The sequence below is a fragment of the Ornithorhynchus anatinus genome, chromosome 5 (assembly GCF_004115215.2).
Source record: "Ornithorhynchus anatinus isolate Pmale09 chromosome 5, mOrnAna1.pri.v4, whole genome shotgun sequence".
Lineage (NCBI taxonomy): Eukaryota > Metazoa > Chordata > Mammalia > Monotremata > Ornithorhynchidae > Ornithorhynchus > Ornithorhynchus anatinus.
In genome coordinates this window covers 49671135-49696155 of record NC_041732.1, presented here as the reverse complement: position 1 = coordinate 49696155, position 25021 = coordinate 49671135, and the positions used below count along the sequence as shown (strand labels likewise).

Below are 25021 nucleotides of genomic sequence, written 5' to 3'. Positions count from 1 at the left end.
ATGGGAGCCCCGGGTGTAGTGGGGACTGTGTTTGAGCCGATTATCCTGTATCTATTTTGGGATTTAGCACAATCCTTCCGTTGTATTTATTGAGCACTTACCATGTGCAGAGCACTGTAGTGAGGGCTTGGGAGAGTACAGTATAACAGAGGTGATAGACATGTTCCATGCCCATGACAAGCTAAAGATCTAGAGAGGTTGACACATATAATTGTAAATTATATTAATGTACAGTTCGAATTGTCCATTCCAAGCGCTTAGTACAGCGCTCTGCACATAGTAAGCGCTCAATAAATACTATTGAATGAATAAATAAATTATGGATATGTATTCAAGTGCTGTGGGGCTGAGGGAGGGGTGAATAAAGGGTGCAAATCCAAGTGCAAAGGTGACTGCAGAAGGGAGTGGGAGGAGAGGAAATGAAGGCTCAGTCAAGGAAGGCCTCCTGGAGAACATGCGCCTTTGATAAGGCTTTGAAGTTGTGGAGTGTGATTACTTGTTGGATATGAAGTTGGAAGGCATTTCATGCCAGAGGCAGCACACGTGGGGTGGAGAGATAGATGAGATAGAGGAACAGTGAGTAGTTTGGCTTTAGAGGAGCAAAGTGTGCAGGCTGGGTTGTAGTAGGAGAGTAGCAAGGCTAGGGAGGAGAGGGAAGGTGATTGAATGCTTTAAAGCCCATGGTGAGGAGTTTTGTTTGATGCAGAGGTGGATGGGCAACAACTGGAGGTTTTAGAGGAGTGACGAATATGGACTGATTTTGTAGAAAAATGATCCGAGTAGCAGAGTGACATATCGACTGGAGAGGGAAGAGACCAGGGCAGGGAAGTCAGCAAGGAGGCTGTTACTGTAATCAAGGCGGGATAGGATAAGTGCTTTCATTAAGGTCGCTTAGACTGTAAGCCCGTCAGTGGGCAGGGATTGTCTCTCTCTGTTGCCGAATTGTACATTGCAAGTGCTTAGTACAGTGCTCTGCATATAGTAAGCGCTCAATAAATACTATTGAATGAATGAATGAATGAATGAAAAGGTGGCAGAAGTTTGGAAGGAGAGGGAAGGGTGGATTTTAGCAATGCTGGGAAGATCGAACCGACGGAATTTGGTGCCACTGGATATGTGGGTTGAATGGGAGAGATAAATCGAGGATAACACCAAGATTAGGGGCTTCTGAGACAGGGAGGATGGTGGTGCCATCTACAGTGACAGGAAAGTCAGGTGGAGGACAGGGTTTGGGTGGGAAGGTAAGGAGTTCTGTTTTGGATGTATTACTAAGAGGCATCTGTAGGACATCCAAGTAGAGATGTCCAGAAGGCAGGAGGACATGTGAGACTGCAAAGAAGGAGCGAGAGCAGGGCTGGAGATGTTGGTGTAAATGTAGCAGAGAGTTTGGCACATCATAACAATAATGATAATGATGGTATTTAATAGGTGCTTACTGTGTGCCAGGCGCTGAGCCAAGTGCTGGAGTAGATACAAGATCAGACGAGGCATGGTTCCTAACCCTCGCAGGGCTCACAGTATAAGAAGAGAGGGAGAACTGGTATTTCATCCTCATTTTACAGATGAGGAAACTCAGGTACAGAGAAATTAAGAGACTTGCCAAAGGTCAAAGAGCAGGCTAGTAAACTCTCCATAAATATCCCCTTTATTGTGAACAGATCTGTCTTTGTATTCCCATGGACACCTTCTGAGCCCGGTTGTCTCCCGGCATCTAAATTTGTTCTCTGGAAATGAGATTCTCCAAGACCATTTTATTCACTCGTTCATTCATTCAATCATATTTATTGAGCGCTTACTGTATGCAGATCACTGTACTCAACGCTTGGGAAGTACAATTCAGCAACAAATGGAGACAATCCCTGCCCACAACAGGCTCACAGTCTAGAAGACGAGAGACAGACATCAAAACAAATAAACAGGCATCAGTAGCATCATTATAAATAAATCGAAGTATAGATATTTACACATCATTTATACAAATAAATATTATAATTATAAATATATACATATATACACAAGGGCTGTGCTTTCATTGTCTCCTCTAGACTCTGAGGTTTTTGTGATCAGGAAACATGTCTACCGACTCTAGACTGTAAGCTTGTTGTGAGTAGGGAATGTGTCTGTTCATTCTTATATTGTACTCTCCCAAACGCTTAATATAGTGCTCTGTACATAGCACTCAATAAATATAGTTGACTGACGTATCTCTGTTGCTGAATTATACTTTCCAAGCGCTTAGTACAGTGGTCTGCACACAGTAAGCACTCAATAAACATGATCAAATGAATGACTGACTGACTCTACCATATGGTTCTCTTTCAAGTGTTCAGTAGGGTGTTCAGCATATATTAAGCACTCAATAAATGCCAGTGATGGATTGATTGAGCATTAACTTTCATTAGGGGATCATTTAATGATGTAAATCTTTGCAGTAGTGATGCACTCTGTGTGCAGCACTTCTTAAAGGGTATTTTAGTGATCTGAAAGAGAGAATAATAATAATAAAGCGGTTCTTGTTAAGTGCTTACTATGTGCCAAACACCCTTCTAAGGCTGGAGTAGATACGAGTCCGTCAGGTTGAACACAGTCCCTGTCCCACATGAGGCTCACACTCAGTCCTCCGTTTTTCAGATGTGGTAAATGAGGCCCAGAGAAGGCAAGTGACTTGCCCAGGGTCACACAGCGGATGTGTGGCGGAGCCAGGATTAGAACACAGAGTTCGAATCCCGGCTCTGCCGCTTGTCAGCTGTGTGACTGTGGGCAAGTCACTTCACTTCTCTGGGCCTCAGTTACCTCATCTGTAAAATGGGGATTAACTGTGAGCCTCACGTGGAACAACCTGATGACCCTATATCTCCCCCAGTGCTTAGAACAGTGCTCTGCACATAGTAAGCGCTTAACAAATACCAAGATAATTATGATTATTATTATTATTAACACAGGTCCTTCTGACTCCCAGGCCCATGCTTTATCCCCTAAGTCACACTGCTGCTCTAGAGAGTTAATATGCTTACCTCACTAAAGGGAATAAATTCAGCCTGTAGGAGATTTAGGCACACTCTTTGCAGATTGTCCTGGAACATCACAACTCTACTTGAAGTATAGTTGAGTTGCGGCACCATCGACTCCCTGTCAGGGACCTGGTAGGTGGGGCAAAAGCGTAGACTTGCTTCAGATTCTTCAGAGTGGTTCATATCAACAGTTAGATTTTTGAACCTGGAAATGGACTGCATGGGTTATGAAAAACTCCTAAATATCCAAGTCCATCTTACTGGCTGTTAAAAAAAAAAAAAAAGCTACACAAAGAGTACCACAGTTTTCTCTCCTAGACAATGCACAACCCACCTAATATGTTTCTCTATGGGATTGGCTCCCTTCTAGTGGCCGTACTGCTACAGATGGAGAGAAGAGAGAGCTCTGACTATGCTTTTGAAGCAGAAGGTGGAGAGCCCTTTGGGATCTCTACTCCTGAATGCTGATTAGCTCACAACTCTGGGGTGGTCTGCAGCACATAGAATTAAGTGTTTTACATACCAATTAGCCCTCAGTGAAAAGGTCTTTTGGAAGCTGCATTAATGTTTTCTGGCTATTAAGGTGGCCCCTGAACCTAGTTCAGTGCTCCATAAATACTATTGAGAACGTTAAGGGATGGCCTTTTTTTAATGTGTTTTTTTTTTTAAGCACTTACTACTTGCCTGGCTGTACACTAAGCACTGGGAGAGATACAAGATAATCAGGTTAGATGCAGTCCGTATCCAACCTGGGGCTCATAGTCTTGATCCCCATTTTACCGATGAGGGAACTGAGGCACAGAGACAAGAGGCAGTCCTGGATTAGAACCCAGGTCCTTCCGACTCCCAGGTCCATGATCTATCCACCAGGCTATGAGCGCTTAGAATAGTGCTTGGCACATAGTAAGCGCTTAGATACCATCATCATTATTATTATTATTATTAGCCCTACTTCAATCCATCCCACACATTTCACTCCTCTAACGCCAACCTACTCACTGTACTTCGATCTCAGCTGTCTCACTGCCAACCCCTTGTCCATGTCCTCCCTCTGGCCTGGAACTCCCTCCCCCTTAAGCCCTTGATATTCACTCCACCCTCAGCCCCACAGCATTTATGCACATATCTATAATATATTTTCATGTTTGTCTCCCTTTCTAGACTATAAGTGCCTTATGGGCAGGGAATGTGTCTACCACCTCCATTGAATTGTATTCTCCCAAGTAAGCAGCGTGGGGTAGTGGGTAGAGCATAGGCCTGGGAGTCAGAAGGTCACGGGGTCTAATCCTGGCTCCTCCTTGTCTGCTGTGTGACTTTGGGCAAGTCACTTCTCTGGGCTTCAGTTATCTCATCTGTAAAATGGGGATTGAGACTGTGAGCCCCACCTGGAACAGGAACTATGTCCCACCTGATTTGCTTGTATCCACCCAGTACAGTGCCTGGCACATGGTAAGTGCTTAACAGATACCATAATTATTATTATTACAGTGCTCTGCACACAGTAATCTCGCAGTCAGTACATTTGACTGACAGAGATGACCCTGTGCCCCCACTTATTTTCCTGGGCTCTCTCCCCTTCCCTACTTGCAGAAATTTAGCCAGCATCTTTTGGGCTGGGTTAACCTGGGCTGTATCTTCTGGGCACCTCAGGCACATGGTCCCCAGGCCAGAGCTTAGTACAGTGCTCTGCACCCAGTAAGTGCTCAATAAATACGACTGAATGAACGAACGTACCTCACTCATCTCCCACCACAAACCAGTCCGCACACTTGGCTCCTCCAGCCCCAATCTCCTTTTTGTACCTCGATCCAAAGTGTGTGGCTAAACACATGTCCAAGCATCACCACAAACCAGTCCGCACACTTGGCTCCTCTAGCACCAATCTACTCTATCTGACCATGATTGAGGGCAACTTTGGAAGGGATTCTGTAGAGGCCCTGGCCACCAGTACAGCTACAGGCCACACTGTGCGGTGTTCAGAAAGCAGCATGGTGTACTGGATAGAGCAGCGGCCTGGGAGTCAGAAGGACCTGGGTTCTAATCCCCGATCTGCCACTTGTCTGCTATGTGACTTTGGGCAAGTCACTTAAATTCTCTGTGCTGCAGTTACCTCGTTGGTAAAATGGGGATGGACTGTGAGCCCCCATGTGGGAACGGGACTGTGTCCAACCTGATTAGCTCGTATCTATCTACTCCAGCAAGAACAGTGCTTGACACATATTAAGTACTTAACAAATATCATTATTATTATCATTCAGAACCCCCTTAACCTATGGTCCCTGAGCTTCAGCTCCATGAATTGGGGGCTGGAATATAGGGTGCTAGGGAAGGTTTAGGAGTTCCTTAGCCAGGACTCCCTGGGCTTTAGCTCCCTGCACCCCCCTACATCAATCACTAGTTGTCCATAATTTGGATAGTTCCTCTCCTCATCTCCTCCTATCTGCTCCACCCCAACTCGCCCATCATCCCTAGGAATTGTAATTACTCTGTCATTCATGTTGCGCCCTCTGACCTCAACCTCCAAACTTGCCTTAATAATAACAACAATAGTATTTGTTAAGTGCTTAGTATGTGCCAAGCACTCTTCTAAGAACTGGGGTAGATACAAGGTAATCAGGTTGTCCCACATGGGGCTCACAGTCTTAATCTCCATTTTACAGATGAGGTAACTGAGACACAGAGAAGTGAGGTGATTTGCCCAAAGTCACACAGTTGACAGGCGGCGGAGCTGAGATTAGAACCCACGACGTCTGACTCTCAAGCCTGGGCTCTTTCCACTAAGCCACGCCGCTTCTCTGCCTTCTCAACAAACACTCATTTGCTGCAAAAGCTTCACTCTCCCCAGCAAAATTCCTCTCTCCCCAGAGACTTCTCTAGGCACACAACCCCAACTTATCCCAGGCCATCATTCCTATTAATAGAAGCCCCAGCCTGCTTATCACTAGGAAATATTTTACTCATCCCAAAATCTGATTTAAAAAGGGCTAATCCCTGCCCACTAGCTTTCCTGGGATGCTGGGAATTTGATTTGTCTTCCCACCACTCAGGTGGTAGTTCATCAGACACAGGCCTCTCAGCAAAGAGAGCAGGGTAAAAATATTCACTTAAATGATCAGAGGTATTTAGTGAATGGCTTCTGGGTGCACAGAATTATGTGCAAGACCAGCCCACCTGATTTACTGCATCAGCCTCCTAACAATACTAATAATGTTGGTATTTGTTAAGCGCTTACTAGGTGCCGAGCACTATTCTAAGCCCTGGGGTAGATACGGGGTAATCAGGTTGTCCCAAGAGAGGCTCACAGTCTTAATCCCCATTTTACAGATGAGGTAAGTGAGGCCCAGAGAAGTTAAGTGACTTGCCCAAAGTCACACAGCTGACAGGTGGCAGAGCCAGGATTAGAACCCATGACTCTGGCTGCTAAGCCCATGCTCTTTCCACTGAGCCATGCTGCTTCTCTCTGACCTCCCTGCCTCCAGATTCTCCCCAATCCTGTCCATACTTCTTGCTGCCACCTGGTTCATTTTTCTACAATCCATATCTTCCCGCTCCTCAAAAACCTTCATTCATTCAATAGTATTTATTGAGCGTTTACTATGTGCAGAGCACTGTACTAAGCGCTTGAAATGTACCCATCCATCTCCACATCCAAAAAATCAATGGGCACTCAGTCAGCTCTCCCTCTCCTAACTAGACTGTAAGTTCTCTGTGGACAGGGAATGTCTCTGTTTATTGTTGAATCGTACTCTTCCAAGCGCTTAGTGCAGTGCTTGGCACACAGTAAGTGCTCAATAAATACGACTGAATGAACGAATGCACCTCACTCATCTCCCACCATAAACCAGTCCGCACACTTAGCTCCTCTAGCACCAATCTACTTTTTGTACCTCGATCCAAGGTGTGTGGCTAAACACGTGTCTAAGCATCGTGGCTTAGTGGAAAGAGGCCGGGCTTGGGAGACGGGATGTGAGTTCTAATCCCGGCTCCGCCACTTGTCTGCTGTGTGACCTTGGTAAGTCACTTAGCTTCTCTGTGCCTCAGTTACCTCATCTGTAAAAAGGGATTAAGGCTGTGAGCCCTGTGTGGGACAAGCTGAGTACCTAGTTTCTACTCCAGTGATTAGAACACTGCTTGTCATATAGTAAGTGCCTAACACATACCATAATTATTATTAAATATCGTTATTATTATCTCTTGCCCCTTCAACCCTCTTGCTCACTTCAACCCCCTTGCTCACTTCAACCCCCTTGCTCACATCCTTCTGCCCGGAACTCCTTCCCACTCCACATCTGTGTGACCTAGGGCAAGTCACTTCACTTCTCTGGACCTCAGTTAACCTCATCTGTAAAATGAGGATTAAAAGTGTGAGCACCATGTGGGACAACCTGATTACCCTGTGCTATCCCAGCGTTTAGAACAGTGCTTGGCAAATAGTAAGCACTTAACAAATACCATAATTATTATTATCTGACAGACCACAACTCTCCTCATCTGCAAAGGCCTACTAAAATCATAGCACCCTCAAGAAGCCTTCACTGACTAACTTCATTTCCTCTACCCTATCCGCCCTTGGGTCCATAACCCTTAGGCAGTTTGATACTCTCTTCGCCCCAAGCCCTGGAGCACTTAGACATCTCTCTATACTCTGTTGCTTCTCCTAGCTAATATATATGGTAGTCTACTTGAGAGTATTGATCACATCTCCCAATTCTATTGTTTTATACTCCCTCCAGCACTTAGTACAGTGCTCTGCAAACAATAGGTGCTCAATAAATGCCAGTTGGGAGGGTCTATCAAAAGCATGTTCCCTGCCCTCAAGGAGAAGACAAACAGTTTAACCAAATATGAAAGGTTAATGGGCCCGAAGTTGAGTAAGTGAATGGGATTTGCTCTTGACTGATCACTTTACTAAGTGTATACAATAGGAGTAAAAAAAAAAAAAGAAACTTTTTCTGCCCTTAAGGGAGTAACTCCCTTAAAGGGATTAACTGTGTGACAGGATAGATATCAATATCTAATGGATGTGTCAAGATGCTTTCAATAAGTTTGTGTTTCATAAGCATGAGTGATTCCCTCTCCTTGGCTGAATGGGGCACTCTCCAGCACTTAGAACAGTGCTTGGCACATAGGAAGCGCTTAACAAAGACCATTATTATTATTTGTTCTCCTAAGGCTTGTTGATTATAACAAAGAGTCCTGAATGCTTCTTGATATTGATGCTTCTTGATAATAATAAATTGGTGTTTGTTAGGAGCTTACTTAGTGCCAAGCACTGTACAAGATATATCAGGTTCTCCATTGGGCTCACAGTCTAATAGGAAGGAGAACAGGAACTTCTAAATTTATCTCTGTCTTTTGGAGAAATCACTTAAGCTTCCAAAGACCTTTTATTTCTCCATCTATAAAACTGGAATGATGATATGAATGCATAAAACGGTACAGTTGCCATCAAATAACTACAAAGGAGTGTCTTGAGGTCTTGTTTGAAAAAAAATTGAATTACAGCAAAATGGTGAGCCCTACTCTCCTGTCTGTAGCACAACTGCACATGGCCAAGTGAATTATCCTTGTGCTTCATACAAGTGTGTGGATTCACACTCCCAAGCAAACTGAAATCCACAGTTGCCCCTCAGACTGCCGGCAGCTCTCCGGGGGCAGAGTCAGCCTCATAATGTTTAATTTCAAACTCTGACCTTTAGATTTTTGGTTAGGTGTGTGAATTTCTAAGAGATGTAGAAGGGTCTTTTTGTCATAAATGGAAATCTTTGGCTCTGTTTAATAAATTTATTGCCAGTCCAAATGGATAGGGTTTCTTATGTTCAATACTGAGATTTTTCATCAGCTAATTGGAAAGGAAATCATGTAAAAATACTTTCTAAAAGCGTGGGCGGTTTCCATCAACTGGGGATGCTAAAGCCAACTAATTGTCATGATAAATGTTAGTGTGTTTACTAAAAATGATCTACTATAGTGTAAAAGTGTTCATTATTGGGTTTTTTTAAATCAAATATTTCTTCAGTCCAACCGACACTGTAATTTTATTCAGTGAAAGCAGATAGCATGTTTGCTCAACTTCCGGCTGAAATGGCTATTTCCCTAGTAGACATCCATTAACTTTGATAAAGGCTTTGTAGCACTTTCTAAAAGGTAGTATGGGGCTTTATAAAAACTATTATTAAATATAAGATGCAATGTTATTACCAATCTGCAGCATTTTAATAAATACTTTAATATTTTATCAGGGAATTATGCTGGTGTATGACATCACAAATGAAAAATCTTTTGACAACATTAAAAACTGGATAAGAAACATTGAAGAGGTATTTGGGAAATTATTCTGCTATTTAACTGCTGAGTGATGGTGTTTGAAACAAACTTTTGCATGAGTTGGAAAAAACCCGCTTCTGTTTTTCCACCAGATTGCCTAGATATTAGATATTAGATGTAAAGTTCGAATAGAAAAAATAGCATTGTTAGGCCCTGACAATATTTAAGGATGAGTTTCTATATAATTTTAGAGGAACTGAGTCTGCAGGACTCCGTGTTGTCTTTTTCATGAGCAATCAACCTGATTGAGAATAAATTCTGAGAAGTGGTAAATAACTGTTTCTCTTCTAATCCTGGTGTAATTTAAAGTCAAAACGATGTTTCTCCAGGTGGCAAACTAATTTGAGATTTGTCTAAATCTCAGCCCAGAATTTTGCCCATATTCTTCCTCCCTATTTTCCTACATTTCACTTTAATATGTGAAAAATGTTGTCTGAATTAGATTTCGTTATAAATTGGTGGGCGTGGAGAATTTCTCATCTTTCTAGGCTTCCCTGAAAAGGAATATAGTCTGAATTTATCTCCATCGATCTACCAAGAGTTTTCTTTTCAAGTGAGCCTGAATCCAGGTTACTTTTTCCTTATCACTACCAATCACAATAATAAAATATCTAGTCAACATTTTGTGGGGGGAGAATTTCTCATCTTTCCAGTCTTTCCCCAAAAAGAATATAGTCTGAATTTATCTCTATCCATCTAGAGAGTTTTCTTTTCAAGTGAGCCTGAATCCAGGTTACTTTTTCCTATCTCTGCAGATCACAAAAATAAAATATCTAGTCAGCATTTTGTGGGTGCATCTTTTTGAACTGTATTTCAGAATTAAGCCCTAGAATAAATTCAGCCAAATAATCGAAAATCATGGTTTTCTGGCAGTCTAAAAACTGATTATGTGGTTTTCCTTGTCTTGTTATCACTTTCCTTTGCTGTGGCATAATCTTGAATTGATATTTAGTTGTTGCCAGGCACATGGCCATGTTTTGTGCTTTTGATGTGGTTAGGGGGTCATAAAGTTAATTTTTAAAAGTTCAAACAGTTTTTTAGGTCTCCTTTTCTTCTCTAGCATGCCTCTTCGGATGTAGAAAGAATGATCTTGGGTAACAAATGTGATATGAATGACAAAAGACAAGTATCAAAAGAAAGAGGAGAGAAGGTAAGCTCAATTCCAACCCAAAGATTATGACATCTATAGGTTTCCCCTTAGCAACTCCCAAATTAAATTACATATTCTGTTTCCTAAAAACTATACATGTGCATGTGTGTTCCTCCCCTAAAATGGGTTTCCTTTTATAAGGATCCCTAAGCCATATTTGAATTCTGTAAATTAGTATCTGGGATTCTGCTCCTCTACTGTGGGGTCCTGACTCATTCTGAAAGAATGTGTCAGTTTTCTTTGCAAAGCAACGTTGGCCTCTATGGATGGCTGCTGCAGAGTGTTGGCTTCTGTCTTCTAAACCCTTTGCATGAAAATGCTCTGAACCTTTCTTACAGTTGGAGCTGCGGGAGAGGTTCCCCCATTAATTAACAGTTTTGAAAAATAGCCTAGTACCTGGGTGCAGCCCTAGATTCTTGTCACTCCTGAAAATCCAAAGATCTGGGATCCAGAGAGATATGGAGAAATGTTTTACAGATTATTTATAAGAGACTTCATAATTAAGGACAAATTTTAAAAGTAGTAACGAAAGACCGACCTTGAGGCTCTGCAGACCAACAAACTTTGTCATTGAAAAGCTCAGCTGAATGAAAGGGCAAAGGACTCCCCTTCTCTGCCCCCTTGAAATAGAAATCTTGGAGCAATGAGCAAGGATTTGATATTTAATGAACAGAAGAGAGCGCTCAGGGGAAAATGGGTAACGTGTCAGTAAATGTTAAATTGCTGCTGTGTGTAATTAACTTTCACCCTAATGGAAATGTTTTTGATTTATTTTCTAGTTAGCGATTGATTATGGGATTAAATTCTTGGAGACGAGTGCAAAATCCAGCATAAATGTAGAAGAGGTAAGAGATTATAATCTTCAGTGATAATAATTTGGGCGATTATTGTTACCGTGCTAGTGTTGTGGCTATCAAGTGCTTACTGTGTGCAGAGCACAGTTCTGAGTGCTGGGAAAGAATAAACGAAGAGAATTAGATGTGGTCCCTGGCTTTAAGAGGGCTTACAATTTAAAAATAAAAAGTGAGAGAGGGGATTGGTGAAAGACAAACAGGGAAAGACCAAACAAAATGCTAACACGGCATAGAGATGAAACAAGTAAGGAAGGGACTGTGGCTAACGGAGGAAGATTTTAGGCTTCTCCCAGCTCAGAATGCAGTCACAATTGCAGCCGTACACGGTACTTGCTTCAGCAGCAACCGCCAATCAATCAAACAATGGTATTTTTTGAATGTTTACTCTATGTAGAGCACTGTCCTAATCTCTGCAGTCTTCCCAAGGTTTTGTGAGGCAGGTTGGGATGGAGATTCATCTAAAGGAGAGCTGATGTGGAGTCCCAGGGAGGCAGATGTGTGGTTCAGTAGAGCCAGTCATTACTACTACTAATAATTGCGGTATTTGTTAAACACTTACTATGTGCTAGGCTTACTGAGCGCCGGGGTGGATACAAGCACAGTCCCTTTCCCACATGGGGCTCACGGACTCAATATCCATTTTACAGATGAGATAACTGAGGCCCAGAGAAGTGAAGTGACTTGCAGACAGGTGGTGGAGCGGGGATTAGAACCTTCTGACTCCCAGGTCCATGCTCTATCCACTATGCCATGCCACTCTTCCCAGTCGGTAGTATTTATTGAACGCTTTACTGTGTGTAGAGCACTGTACTAAGAGCTTGGGAGAGTACAGTATAACAGACACATTCTCTGCCCACAGTGAGCTTACATTCTAGAGGGGAGAGGAGGATGCCGAGGACCCCGCATGTGACAGCAGCTGTGGTGGATCCGCTCAGCCATCTGGTGGACAGACAGGCCCGGAGAATGTTCTAGAGCGGTTCATTAATTCAGTCATTCAGTAGTATTTATTGAGCTCTTACTGTGTGCAGAGCATTGTACCGAGTGCTTGGGAGAGTACAGTACAACAGGCACATTCCCTGCCCACAACGAGCTTACAGTCTAGAACAGGGGAGACAAACATGAATACGTGTAATAAATTTATTTGAAATCATTGCCCGCAGTGCACAGGGAATGGTGGAAGCATGGCTTTGGGACCTGTGATAATGATAGGGTGGAGAGAGGGGGGCAGGCAGTTTCTAGAGAATTCACACAACTGTCTGGTGGAGAAGTTGGTTTTGCATCGGCAGCACCGGTCTTGAGCTGCTGTACGATTAACTTTTTGAGAAGCAGCATGGCCTAGTGGATAGAGCACTAGCTTGGGAGACATAAGGATCTGGGTTCTAATCACGGCCCTGTCACTTGACTGCTGTGTGAAGGGCAGGTCACTTCACTTCCCTGGGGCTCATCTGTAAAATGGGGATAAAGACCGCGAGCCCTGTATGGAATAGGGACTGTGTCTAACCTGTTTATGTAATATCTACTTCAGTATTTAGTATAGTGCCTGGCACATAGTAAGCGTTTAACAAGTACCACAATTATAATTGCAATTATTATTATTATCGACTTAGCTGGTGGCTTTCAGATGCCTAACCTTGTAGTAGATTTCTTAATGAGTCATTATCTGAGATCGTCACAGATAAAAAGAATATTCAGTTCAAATTCATTTTTCCCATGCATTTGAGAAACTAGAACTCTGAGCAGCAGACCCAGCACAGCTTTACATACTTATTTGTAACCATTTGCATTTTGTCATAATCACTTAAGATTGAAAGGTAGTAATCACCTTACAGTTTTATTCTCAAACTCTTGGGGAGATTTGAACTGTCATCCAATGAACAGATTTCCTTAATGTGAGTGTTTGCTATGGGTTAGCCACAGTGCCCCGAAGGAAAATTGCATTTAGCAGTAGTAGATATTTATAAGGCAGTATCTTTAATAAGGTGACAATAGGGTGGAAAATACAGTCTCCCTAACGATGTGCTTTATTTGACAGACAGACTTGTGGTAATTTCTTAATAGCTTAATTTCCATGGCACTGTTAATTACATTCAAATCATTCCCCTGGCTCAGCTCAGTTCTAAAAGGTGTCAGATTGGTCTCAGTTGCGGCCAGGTTTCTTTCTCTCCATTTTTTATACTTAGAAAAGTCTCCCTAGTCCTAAAGATTTAACTGATGAAGACAAGGAAGCCCTATTCGAGTTGCAAAGGAAGAGATAAGCTGAAGCTGGCAGTTTGAAATCTGTATTCCTCCTTATTCCAAGAAGAAGAGACCCCCTAAATTAAGGAGTCCTTACTCCCCTAGGACACCTTAGGAGGGTACGATTATCATTCGGACCAAAGGGGTTCAAAGGTTGCGAGGGCCGTGCTTAGAAACCCAAACCCTACCATAGAATTCACATTTGTCTTTTCTGAGCAATTTCATCAGTATCGTCATCTGGGAACGGGCAAGATATGTTCATTCACAATTGAAGTGATTGATACCTATCACAATAAAATTGTGCTAGGCACCTAGATTCCCAGGAGCTGCTGCCTGGTGGCCCAGAGTGGGTGGGATAACTTCAAGGAAGATGGGTAGGGAAAGCCACAAAGCACAACCACAAACAGGGCATCATAACTCTGGATTGCTGGGAAACAATAATTAGGTCTGCAGCATTCATTCAGTGTCATATTTGTTGAACGCTTCTTGCGTGCAGAGCATTGAACTAGGCACTTGGGTGAGTACAATATAACAATAAATAGACACATTCCCTGCCCACAATGACCTTACAGTGTAGAGGACTGCAGCAATAAGAATTGGAGTGGCTCTTTTTGCAGAGGTGTTGGTCAAAAACCATAAGGCTTAGAGATAGTAAAAAAAAATCAGTTCTGGGCATGATAAATTGCAATTTGACCCTCACACCAAAAGGCAATTCTTTTTGACTAGACTAGGTTTGATTAGACCATAAACTCCTTGAAGGCAGGGGCCATGTCTTCCAACTCCATTCAATTGTATTTATTGAGTGCTTACTGTATGCAGAGCACTGTACTAAGCTCTTGGAAAGTACTATTCGGCAACAGATAGAGACAATCCCTACCGAATAATGTATTATACTCTCAAGTTTAACACAGTGCTTAATAAAATCCACAGAGGAGATGAGTTTAAAAGTGTGCCCTGTGGGAAGCACTATTATTCCCGCAAGTTTTTTCAGCCATATTCTTAGATAGGGATTACTGTCAGTACCACTGTTTTTTAAAACAAAGGACGAGTTTCTCTCTATGTACTTAGACTTCGAGACCAACCTGGGACAGGTGACTTGCATGAGTAAAATGATTTTCTTTGGACTTTAGTCAGGGTTTGGGCAGAGAGGAAGGTAGAACTAGACAAAAGTCCCTATGTTGGAAGGGAGTTGGGTTGGGGGAGTTTGAAACTTGGGAAAGTTCTCTGGATATGAGAATTGGGACATATAGGAGATTTGGAGTGGTGGCCTAGTGGCTAGAGCATGGGGCTGGGAGTCAGAAGGACTTGGGTTCTAATCCCAGCTCTGCCATTTGTCTGCTGAGTGACCTTGTGCAAGTCACTTAACTTCTCCGGGCCGCAGTTACTTCGTCTGTAAAATGGAGATAAGAGAGCGAGCCCCATGTAGGACAGGGACTCTGTCTAACCTGATTAACTTGTATCCACTCCAGCACTTAGGACAGAAAGCGCTTAGCAAATACTGTAAAAAAATTAAGGATGTTTAAAATAAAAAGTAAATGTTTTCTTATGCCTTGTGCAGATTTTGTATAAAATAAGGGAGATGTCACCTCATTCAGTAGACGTACATATAGAAGCAGCATGGTCTAGAGGGTAGAGCATGGGCCTGGAAGTCAGAAGGTCGTGGATTCTAATTCCAGGTCCACCACTTGTCTGCTGTGTGACCTTGGGCAAGTCACTTCACTTCTCTGTGCCTCATTTCCTTCATCTGTAAAATGGGGATTGAGACCTTAAGCCCTATGTGGGAAAGAGACTGTGTCCAACTTGATTATCTTGTATCTACCCCAGTACTTAGAACAGTGCTTGGCACATAGTAAGCACTTGACAAATACCATAATTACCATAATTAATTATTATCTAGGCAAACTTGAGTTGAAAAGAATGAGTTTGTCTCTTTTTTTCCTAAAGATGCTTTTGAAAACATTACAGTATGAGGCATCATTGACCCCAAAACATGGGAATTATGTCTCCATTGTATTGAAAAAGCAAGGCTGCAAAATAATTTTCAAAAGAAACCTGTGAATTGATCATCACTCATGTTGACTTTAGTTTGAGAAAAATGCTGGCACCTCAGTAAAGAGAGCCACAATTTTAACCAAACTTCCTCTTCATGGGAAAGATTTCACTGGAAAAGCAAAATTCAGCTGCATTAACCTAATGTAGTTACACATTAGTAATGCATTCAAAAGCATAAGTGAATTAGAGTCAACAGCTGTTTCACCATAAAGTTGTTTCCTTTTTTAAGTCCTTGTTGATAGTGTTTGAACTGTAAGAAACAATACCGTTAATCTCTTAAATATACCCCGAGGCTCTTAAGCCAAGGTGTATTTGTGTAGATCAAATAAAGAGTCCCATTAAGGTCAGTTGAAAGTAATGGGAAATGCCTTTCAGATTGAAAACCGTAGTCCTTCTTCAGTAAAGGATCCACCAAATTGTTTACCTTTCCGATGTTAGAACTGTGTTGCATTTTAGATGTTTAGTCTTTTAAATTCAATGCAGAATGCATGAACACCATCAAAACCTAATAAATGATGAACTCCTGAAATAGCATGATAAATTTAACTTTTTTAATCCTCTTAAATCCTTTTGTTAATCAAATTGCACATAAATGGGAATGTCTAGGCCAGCTAAAATAGCCTAGTATGTAAACTATCATTTTTCTTTAATCTGCTTTTCCAGGACTATTAACACACTTTGAGGAGATCATTTCTGTCGTTTCCAACCAGACAAAAAGTCATAAAAATTCTGCTCTACTTATTCTACTAAGACTCCAAGGGTTCTGCTGTTTTCGCTCAGTAATCCATGGTTTCCTGCCCCTTGCCCTTGGAAAATTAAACATGTTAACGATCAAATTTATTTTCGTTCCTGCGGTTTCACTTTGCTCATTGCAGTGGAAAAATTGATGGCATTATTTATGAACTCTAGGCTGTAAGCTCCTTGTGAGCAGGGAATGTGTCTGCTTATTGTTTTAGTGTACTCTCCCAAGTGCCTAGTACAGTGCTTTGCACACGATTGAATGAATGAAATGAGTGAGTATAAAGACAATATTCTGGGAACACTGATCTTGCAAACTCTCTTCCTCACCAGCATAGAGTTGTTCAGATTGGAAGGAAAGATTGAGCTGTAGTTAACTCACTCTCCCCCACTCTACCCCCATTTAATAAACTTCAAGTACTTCTAATGCCCTGACAAGTCTTCATAAATCAGTCAGTTGTGTTTATTGAGCTCCTACTGTGTGCGGAGTAATTTACTAAGCGCTAGGGAGAGTCCAGTATAACAGAGTAGGTGGACATGTTCCCTGCTCACAGCAAGCTTACAATAATAATAATGTTGGTATTTGTTAAGCGCTTACTATGTGCAGAGCACTGTTCTAAGTGCTGGGGTATACAGGGTAATCAGCTTGTCCCACATGAAGCTCAGTCTTAATCCCCATTTTACAGATGAGGTAACAGGCACAGAGAAGTTAAGTGACTTGCCCACAGTCACACAGCTGACAAGTGTCAGAGCTGGGATTTGAACGCATGACCTCTGACTCCCAAGCCCGGGCTCTTTCCACTGAGCCACACTGCTTCTCTAATAATAGTGTTGGTATTTGTTAAGCGCTTACTATGTGCAGAGCACTGTTCTAAGCGCTGGGTTATACAGGGTAATCAGGTCGTTCCACATGAGGCTCACTGTCTTAATCCCCATTTTACAGATGAGGTAACAGGAACAGAGAAGTGAAGTGACTTACCCACAGTCACAGAGCTGACAAGTGGCAGAGCTGGGATTCGAATCCATGACCTCCGACTCCCATGCCCAGGCTCTTTCCAATGTGCCACGCTGCTTCTCTAATCTACAGTCTAGAAGCGGAGACCAATATTAATCTCTCAATTGGTTTCCCAAAACAGTTATCTGTTCCATGAGTGGGTTACCAATGTTTTTGAGAACTGGAGGTGAGTGTTAGTGTTAAATCAATCAATCAGTGGTATTTATTGAGCGCTTCTTCTGCGCAGAGCACTGTACTAAGAACGTGGCTCAGTGGAAGGAGCCTGGGCTTCGGAGTCAGAAGACATGAGTTCGACTCCCGGCTCTGCCACCTGTCAGCTGTGTGACTGTGGGCAAGTCACTTAACTTCTCTGTGTCTCAGTTCCCTCATCTGTAAAATGGGGATTAAAAGTGTGTGAGCCCCACATGGGACAACCTGATTACCCTGTATCTCCCCCAGCGCTAAGAACAGTGCTCGGCACCTAGTAAGCGCTTAACAAATATCAACATTAACTTGGAAAAGTCTAATGCAGTAGAGTAGGGTAGACATGATCCCTGCCTACAAGGAGATTACAGTCTAGACATTAAAATAAATTACAGATAAGGGAATTGACAAAGTATAAGAATATGTACATAAATCCTATAGGGGGTGAATACCAAATGCTAAAGGGGTTCAGATCCGAGTGCATAAGTGACACAGAAGGGAGGGTGAAAAAGGGAAATGGGGGGTTAGGGAAAGCCTCTTGGAAGAGATATAATGTCAAAACAGCAACATTTCTGGGGAAAGTGCTTATTTTGATTAGCTCAGTTTATGTGCAATAAAAGCTTCTTAAGATATTTTATAAGGAAGCAGTAACTAAAAACATAATAGGGAAATTTATTAAAATTTACATAAAGGGGAAAGTACAGATGTATAGAGATTTGAAATAATCATATGGGAAGGCAATATGCAGGAATTCCTAAAAAAAAAAAGGCTTTACTAAAGCCTTTATTTGGGAAAGTTATAAATCAGCTTAGATTAATGAAAAGCTTAGACCTGTTTCCTTTTAAAAACACCTATTTAATAGCAATAGCGTAAAAGTTTTTTAAATTACATGATATAAAAGAATGAATTACAAATTATTACAGAAATTGTAATGAACTTTTTTTTTCCATTTTCAGGCATTTTTTACACTGGCACGAGACATTATGACGAAACTCAACAGAAAAATGGTTTGTATCTTTAAAAACTATTGAATAACATTCATTCTGATTATAAAAGTGTCACAGAGTTTCTAGGCCTTTAAATGCTTATAGTTGATTCATGTAAAACTGTTTTGAAAGGGTTTATCATTGGCAGAAACTCTTTTGCCATGGTCCAGTGAAGAGGGCAGTGTTCAGGAAATAAGGATACGTGGGCCCTAGGCCTGGTTCTTCCTGTAGCTGGCTATTGTGGGCCAAGACAACAGGTGTATTTCGCAGTGTGCTGCACCCCTGCCCGCCTATTCTTTTATGGCACTCGATGCCCCAGTGGGAAATATGCAGGCACCCAAGTGGTGTGAGTGATGCTGGGCAGACCTAGTGGAAAGAATGTGGGACTGTGAATCAGAAGACCCTGGTTCTTTTCTTGGCTAATAATAATAATAAAGGCATTTGTTAAGCGCTTAGTTTGTGCCAAGCACTGTTGTAAGTGCTGGGTATATAAAAGGCAATCAGGTTGTCCCACATGGGGCTCACAGTCTTAATCCCCATTTTGTAGATGAGGTCACTGAGGCACAGAGAAGTTAAGTGACTTTTCCAAGTCATATAGGAGACAAGTGGTGGAGCCAGGATTAGAACCCATGACCTCTGACTCCCAAGCCCATGCTCTTTCCACTAAGCCATGCTGCTTCTCTACCACATGCCTGCTGTGTAATCATGGGCAAGCCATGTGACTTCTGTGTGTGTCATTTTCCTCATCTGTAAAATGGGGATAAAATGCCTGGTCTCCCCCCCTTCTTAGATTGGGAACCGGGGACTGTGTCCAATCCGATCATCTTCTATCTGACACAGTTCTTGGCATGTAAATGCTTAATAAATAGCACCATTACTATTTCAATCTTAGAACCAGGGCCCATCTGTGGTTCCTGTTGGCGACTCCATATCTGACAGCTGTTTTAGCTCTGTCACTTGGCAATCCAGACAGATATTAAGTGGACCATGACATTGGAACAGATTCCTAGATGTGAAGCAAGAAAAAGACTGAATTTTGATCAGAATGAATTCCATTTTGCTTAAAAAAAAGTTATTTTAGGTGATTTGTCATATGGCTGGTATTACTTCAGTGGGCAGTGGTGAAAAGGTCATTAAAATGTGCTTAAAGTGTTTCAGTGATTTCCACACGAAGCAACTCTTTTCTAATCACTAACTGGACAGTCAGCGAGATCTGGATATGTGAAGTTGCTGACACTTCCTTGGAATGACAGATTATTGTTATGCCTGCTATGTTTCCATCATTAGCCTGACACCGTACACCCCACAGTGGATTTATTTGAATTTGGAAATGAGAGCTTCTTTATTAAATGCATTATTCCAAAGAAATTAATCATCTCAGAAGCACTTTCCTTGTCACCCTTCCTTTCTTCAGAAAATAAATGATCCCAAAGAGTTTTGTCTTATCCTGTAATAATCTCCAGTTGAGAATGTTGTCTTAGGAAATGTGTATCAGTTCTCTCTTCATAACAAGAAGCAGCGTGGCCTCGTAGGAAGAATAAAGGCCTGGGAGTCAGTCTCCTCCATTTATCTACAGTGTGATCCTGGGCAAGTCACTTAACTTCTCTGTGCCACAGTTACCTCATCTATAAAATGGGGATGAAGACTGTGAGCCCCATGTGGGCCAGGGAATACGTCCAACCTGTTAAACTTGCGTCTACCCCAGTGCTTAGTAGCGGCGCCTGGCACGTAGTAAGTGCTTAATAAATACCTCAGGGAAAAAAACACTTTTAAGAGTTTATACGCCAATGCTTTTATTTTCGTAACCGTCTGTGGTGCTTTCTTTTCACCCGTTAGAACGACAGCAGTTCATCGGGAGCGGGTGGACCGGTGAAAATCACAGAAAATCGATCAAAGAAGAGTAGTTTCTTCCGCTGCGCACTACTTTGATGAACTTATATTGATAGACTGCAGCACACCTAGGAGAACCTTTACCGCTTCTCTGCAAGCGTACCCAGCTTCAGAGAAACAATGCCACCAAGCTGCTGCTGAGAGCTCCATTGAACTTAGACTTCTTAAAATGCAGAGTGGATGTCAGCTTGATGGCCTATCAACCCCGCCAGGCTCCCTTTACTGAAAACATGGAAGCAATGAAGTGGAGAGACATATGCAGGAATTAACTTCTTTTTTTTTCTTGGTTTCTTTGTTTTATCGCCTGTTGCAAAAGCTGCTATGTTTCTTTTAACTTTGCACATCAGTGTTAGCCTTTCTTTACCCGTTACTGCACAACATCACACTTACACTTGCACGGTTTTGTCTTGTGAAATTCTTAACAGTTTATTGCATTTGGGAGGGGGGCGATATTTTCTAAAGAGGCAAAATTGACAATGTGAGAAAGGTTAATTCACTAGAATTCTGATTCAATTGACCTTGTTCATAAAGACGTGATTGCAGCTTCAGTTCATGTCTACCTAAGGGTTCGGGTGTCATTTTTTGAAAATCAGTGTTAAACACTAATGTGATTTAATTTTTTCAATTAAGAAAATGCACTAATTTGTCTAAATAGAATGTTCACAGAAACTTTTCTGAGTGGAAGGCATTTTTTAACTCCGTCCTTTTTACCTCTGAGGTAATCTGGGTATAGTATGTTTTTCTTAATAAGCATCTTCTCTGCCTAATATTTAGTCACCGCCTTTCAGAAAAATCCACTCAATCTATTTTGGCTTACTTTTAGTTCATATTCAGGACTCTTCTTTGGACCTACATTCTTTAACGCCATTAAAATATTCTTGGATTTCTGTGTTTTTACTGCTGACTTTGACGCCTCCTTGATCTGAAATCTTGCATTCTGAGAGTTGTGGATACTTGATTTATGCTAAATCTGCCAAGTTGAACTAATAAAAATTCTCCCTGTAGTTTTCCCTCCTCAATGTCATAGCTGGAGTGTTCATTCTTACTGTACCACTCGCAGTGATGCTTGGTAAGAATTAGTCTCCCATCCAGGTTCCATAGCTTTTTAGTATAGAATATAACCTGTTGAGATTAACTATAGTCCGAGAGTTTTTGAAAGAGGACAACTTTTTTGTTTGAGGCTTTTTTTGAATATAAATGATTGAACTCTGCCACTTCCGGCGGTTATGCCCTGTCAATAAAGGAAACGTGAACATTTTAGTTTTAGAGCAGCTCTTGTTGAATGTGTAAAAACTGTGTCCATTTACTCAGGTTTTAGGCTATAGAACGTACACTGTTGCCAACCAGAAGGTCACTTGACATGATAATTCAAACTTGATATATCCTTTACAGTGTATATTTTTTCAAATCTTTCCATGCAGGAGAAATAAGAGAATAAGGGTTTTAATGTTTAGCGATGCACCCGATTCAGACCGGCATAATCTACTTGGAAAACCTAACACTGCCTTCAATGTTTGTGCTTGACTCTTTAAAGGGAAATCTAGTAGGGGTGAGCAGATGGAATGGGTCTTTCATAATTTCCTAACTCTTTTTTTTCTTCGGATTCTTTCTACATCATGTAGAAGGAATATAATAATATAGTAATTGATAGCTAATAGTAGAAATAGTGGATTTGGTTATCGCAGGTAACTGTTTAGATTAGGGTGTGTGATTAGAATGCTTGGGCCATTAACCTTTCTCACATTTTGCAACATCTAAATAGGCCTTCAAAATTAATAAGATACCTGCCATTTCTGTTGGGCTTCTAATTATGTTGCAGAAAATCTTCAGCCTCACTGACTTTCTAATCAGTTTTGGATTTTAAATGACTCCAAACATGTGTTCTTAATGCTAAATCCCATATAATAAAGTGCTCTTGGTAATTCGATTGTGGTTTACTGTTATTCAGACTGATTTTTGACCAGAATAAAAGTTCTCTACATCTAGCATTTTATGAAAGAGGTAAACATAGTTACATTTTCTGCAAAAGTGATTTCTAATAAAGCAAGCGTTATGACACCATTTATTGTGAATGTAATTCTCTTTCAGTAATTTACCTCTGATTATTTGGTGTCCTAATGCTTCAATTTTATCTCAGGGGTTGTCTGCAAACCAAAACTGACATACTGACATATTCTGTGGTTGGCTTCTTTTTTTTTATGAACAGAATGCTTTTGCTTTTGTCTTGTATCTCATATCTCTCCTTTTTTTTTTGGTTCCTGTATATATTAAAACATAGTCTCCATGAACTTCCCTTTGAAAGAGCCTGAAAGTAGATGTCTAAAAGGGCTTTTTGAGGTAGCAGCAAATTTGGTACATCAGCTCTCTTGTATAAAAAAAAATTTAAAAAAGTTTCTTTGCTATTTTCTTACATTTAGCTATGCTAAATTGTATATAAATTTGAGGTAAGACCATAGGACATTCACTTTATGCATGGTAAAATGATGCAGTAAATATTTCACTTTGCTTAATAATGTTCATATAGTGCATTATTTTTTCTATTTGTAGAAGGATTTGTGAAAGATAATTTTGTCTGTTCCCTGCTGAAACTGAAAAACTAGTTTCGTGTGAACATTTTGTGGTCTTGAGGAAAAATAAAAAAAAATTGCAGCAGTATTAAGTGGGTCCTTGGCTGCACTTTATAATCAGTGTGCTCCTCCTTTTTATAATGGTTGGTGTCGATTTTTCCGCATACAGCCGGAGTGCCAGACAATGAAAAATGTGCTGTAACTAAGTAGCATGTAAATCAGCTGATAGCATTACCTTTTGCTGGGATCTTATTTTGGCTATACTTTGCTTTTTGCAAACAGTTATCGGTATGTTTTACCTGTCCATCTGTTAATAGACCCTGGCGATTTTCCTTACAGCGTCTGTTGTAACTTCAGACTATAATCTTTACTTCGAAGGAGTCTTTTTTTTTTAACTATACCTCAGTAGCTAGTATTCTAATATCCAGTAGAACAAAGGTGAGCCGACTATTAACACATCCTTCAAAGTAGAAGGTTTATGTTTTGAATGATCTAAAGGCATCATTAGTCTTTGGGCAAAGATGGGTGTTTCTTAGTTTAGTTATTAAGAATAGAACCTACATTTCCTGCCAAAAAAAAAAAGAAAAAGAAATGTTTCCCATCTTTTAAAGTCTGTGCAATATAGATAAACTTAACTGCAAAAATTTCTCAGTAACGAGAGATAAAGAACTTCAATTTATAAATGATGAGCTTTTAGAATCTGAACTAAAACTGTCAAAGCTTTTTCAGCCCCTGACTTAAATGATATATATATAGGGCAATTTTTAAAATCCCTGATTTATATTAAGTTTAGTTCATAATCTTTTAAGGCAGGTTTTCATGCTTAAATTTACATTTTAAAACCCATTTTGTATGTTGATTCATTAGTCTCTAATGGCTTCTTTAATTCTCATAGTTGCCTTTTTTTTTTATGGAAAGGACAATTCTTGTTCCTTTTAAGAGGAAAGAGATATCTTACCTTATAACCAAATGAACCTTCAGATGCTCTGAAAACTTCCTAATGGCAATTTGGTGGATAGAATTATTATGAGTCAATTTAGATTATCCAAATTGTTATTTTACTAACCATGACAATTTGTCTTTAATCTGATTTTGTAATTTTGAGTGAAGTTTGTAGGAAGAGTTGAAGGATTAATTAATAATAATTGTATTTTAAGACTTCTGTTCATCCCTTGGGATATGTGTGCCATATTTGGTCTTTTTAGATGTAACTTGAATTTCAAGATGTCCAGAAAAAGCAGAACTTCCCATGTCACTTTCTTAGTTTTCAGTGAATTTCATTACTGTGGTGCATTCCTATGGCCTTACAAATGGGTTGGGTTTTTGGTTTGCCACTGACACTGCTAGGATAAGACTGCAGTGTTCAGTTAACTGAATATCTGTCTGAAAAGCATGACCCTAGGGAGAAATGCTTGATTTTTTTCAATAGATTCCTCCTACAATGTGTGTTTAAGCACATTTTATCTCTGCTCCAAAGGCTTAATGTGAAAAGCTCCTGCAGATAAAGTGGACTCTGTCATGTGGTTAACTTGTATAAATCTAATCATTAATTGTGTACTGATGCTGTGTTTTAAAAAAAAAAATAGATTTTATTATCATGTGAATTTTTTTTTACAACAATGTGTCTCAAATAAAAATTACATAATGAAAGTATTCATAGCTTTCTGTACAAAATACATTCCATGTTTTTAAAGTAATTGTTGTTGGAAATTTTCTTTAAAAATTTGAGTGACACAAGGGACTTGACTTCCCATTTTTTTGCTGGTAACCCTAACCCCTCCAAAGACACACACAAAAAACCTTGATGGTTTGGGTGATGTTAAATCATTTAAGGCAGAAAAACCAATTAAATGACTATGTCCACACCTGAAATGTAGTTTACCTTTATGGAATGTGTATCATTAAATTGATGCTAACCTGATGCTTCCATTCTGAACTATAGAAGGTAAATACGGATGTCTCTAGGCTGCAGACTCGTCATATAGACTGTAAGTTCGTTACGGGAAGGGAACG

At 40.7% G+C, this 25021-nt stretch overlaps 1 protein-coding gene across 1 annotated transcript in view; it reads left to right on the top strand.

The window, feature by feature from the left end:
• Positions 1-24705, top strand: part of RAB8B (RAB8B, member RAS oncogene family) — a 90481-nt gene extending 65776 nt beyond the window's left edge. Inside the window, exons 4-8 of the mRNA XM_029065482.2 lie at positions 9254-9331; positions 10399-10488; positions 11268-11333; positions 18522-18572; positions 20388-24705. Of these exons, the coding sequence (XP_028921315.1) occupies positions 9254-9331; positions 10399-10488; positions 11268-11333; positions 18522-18572; positions 20388-20480 (378 nt within the window). The 3' untranslated portion in view covers positions 20481-24705. The remainder of the gene's footprint in view (positions 1-9253; positions 9332-10398; positions 10489-11267; positions 11334-18521; positions 18573-20387) is intronic.
• Positions 24706-25021: the final 316 nt, after the last annotated feature.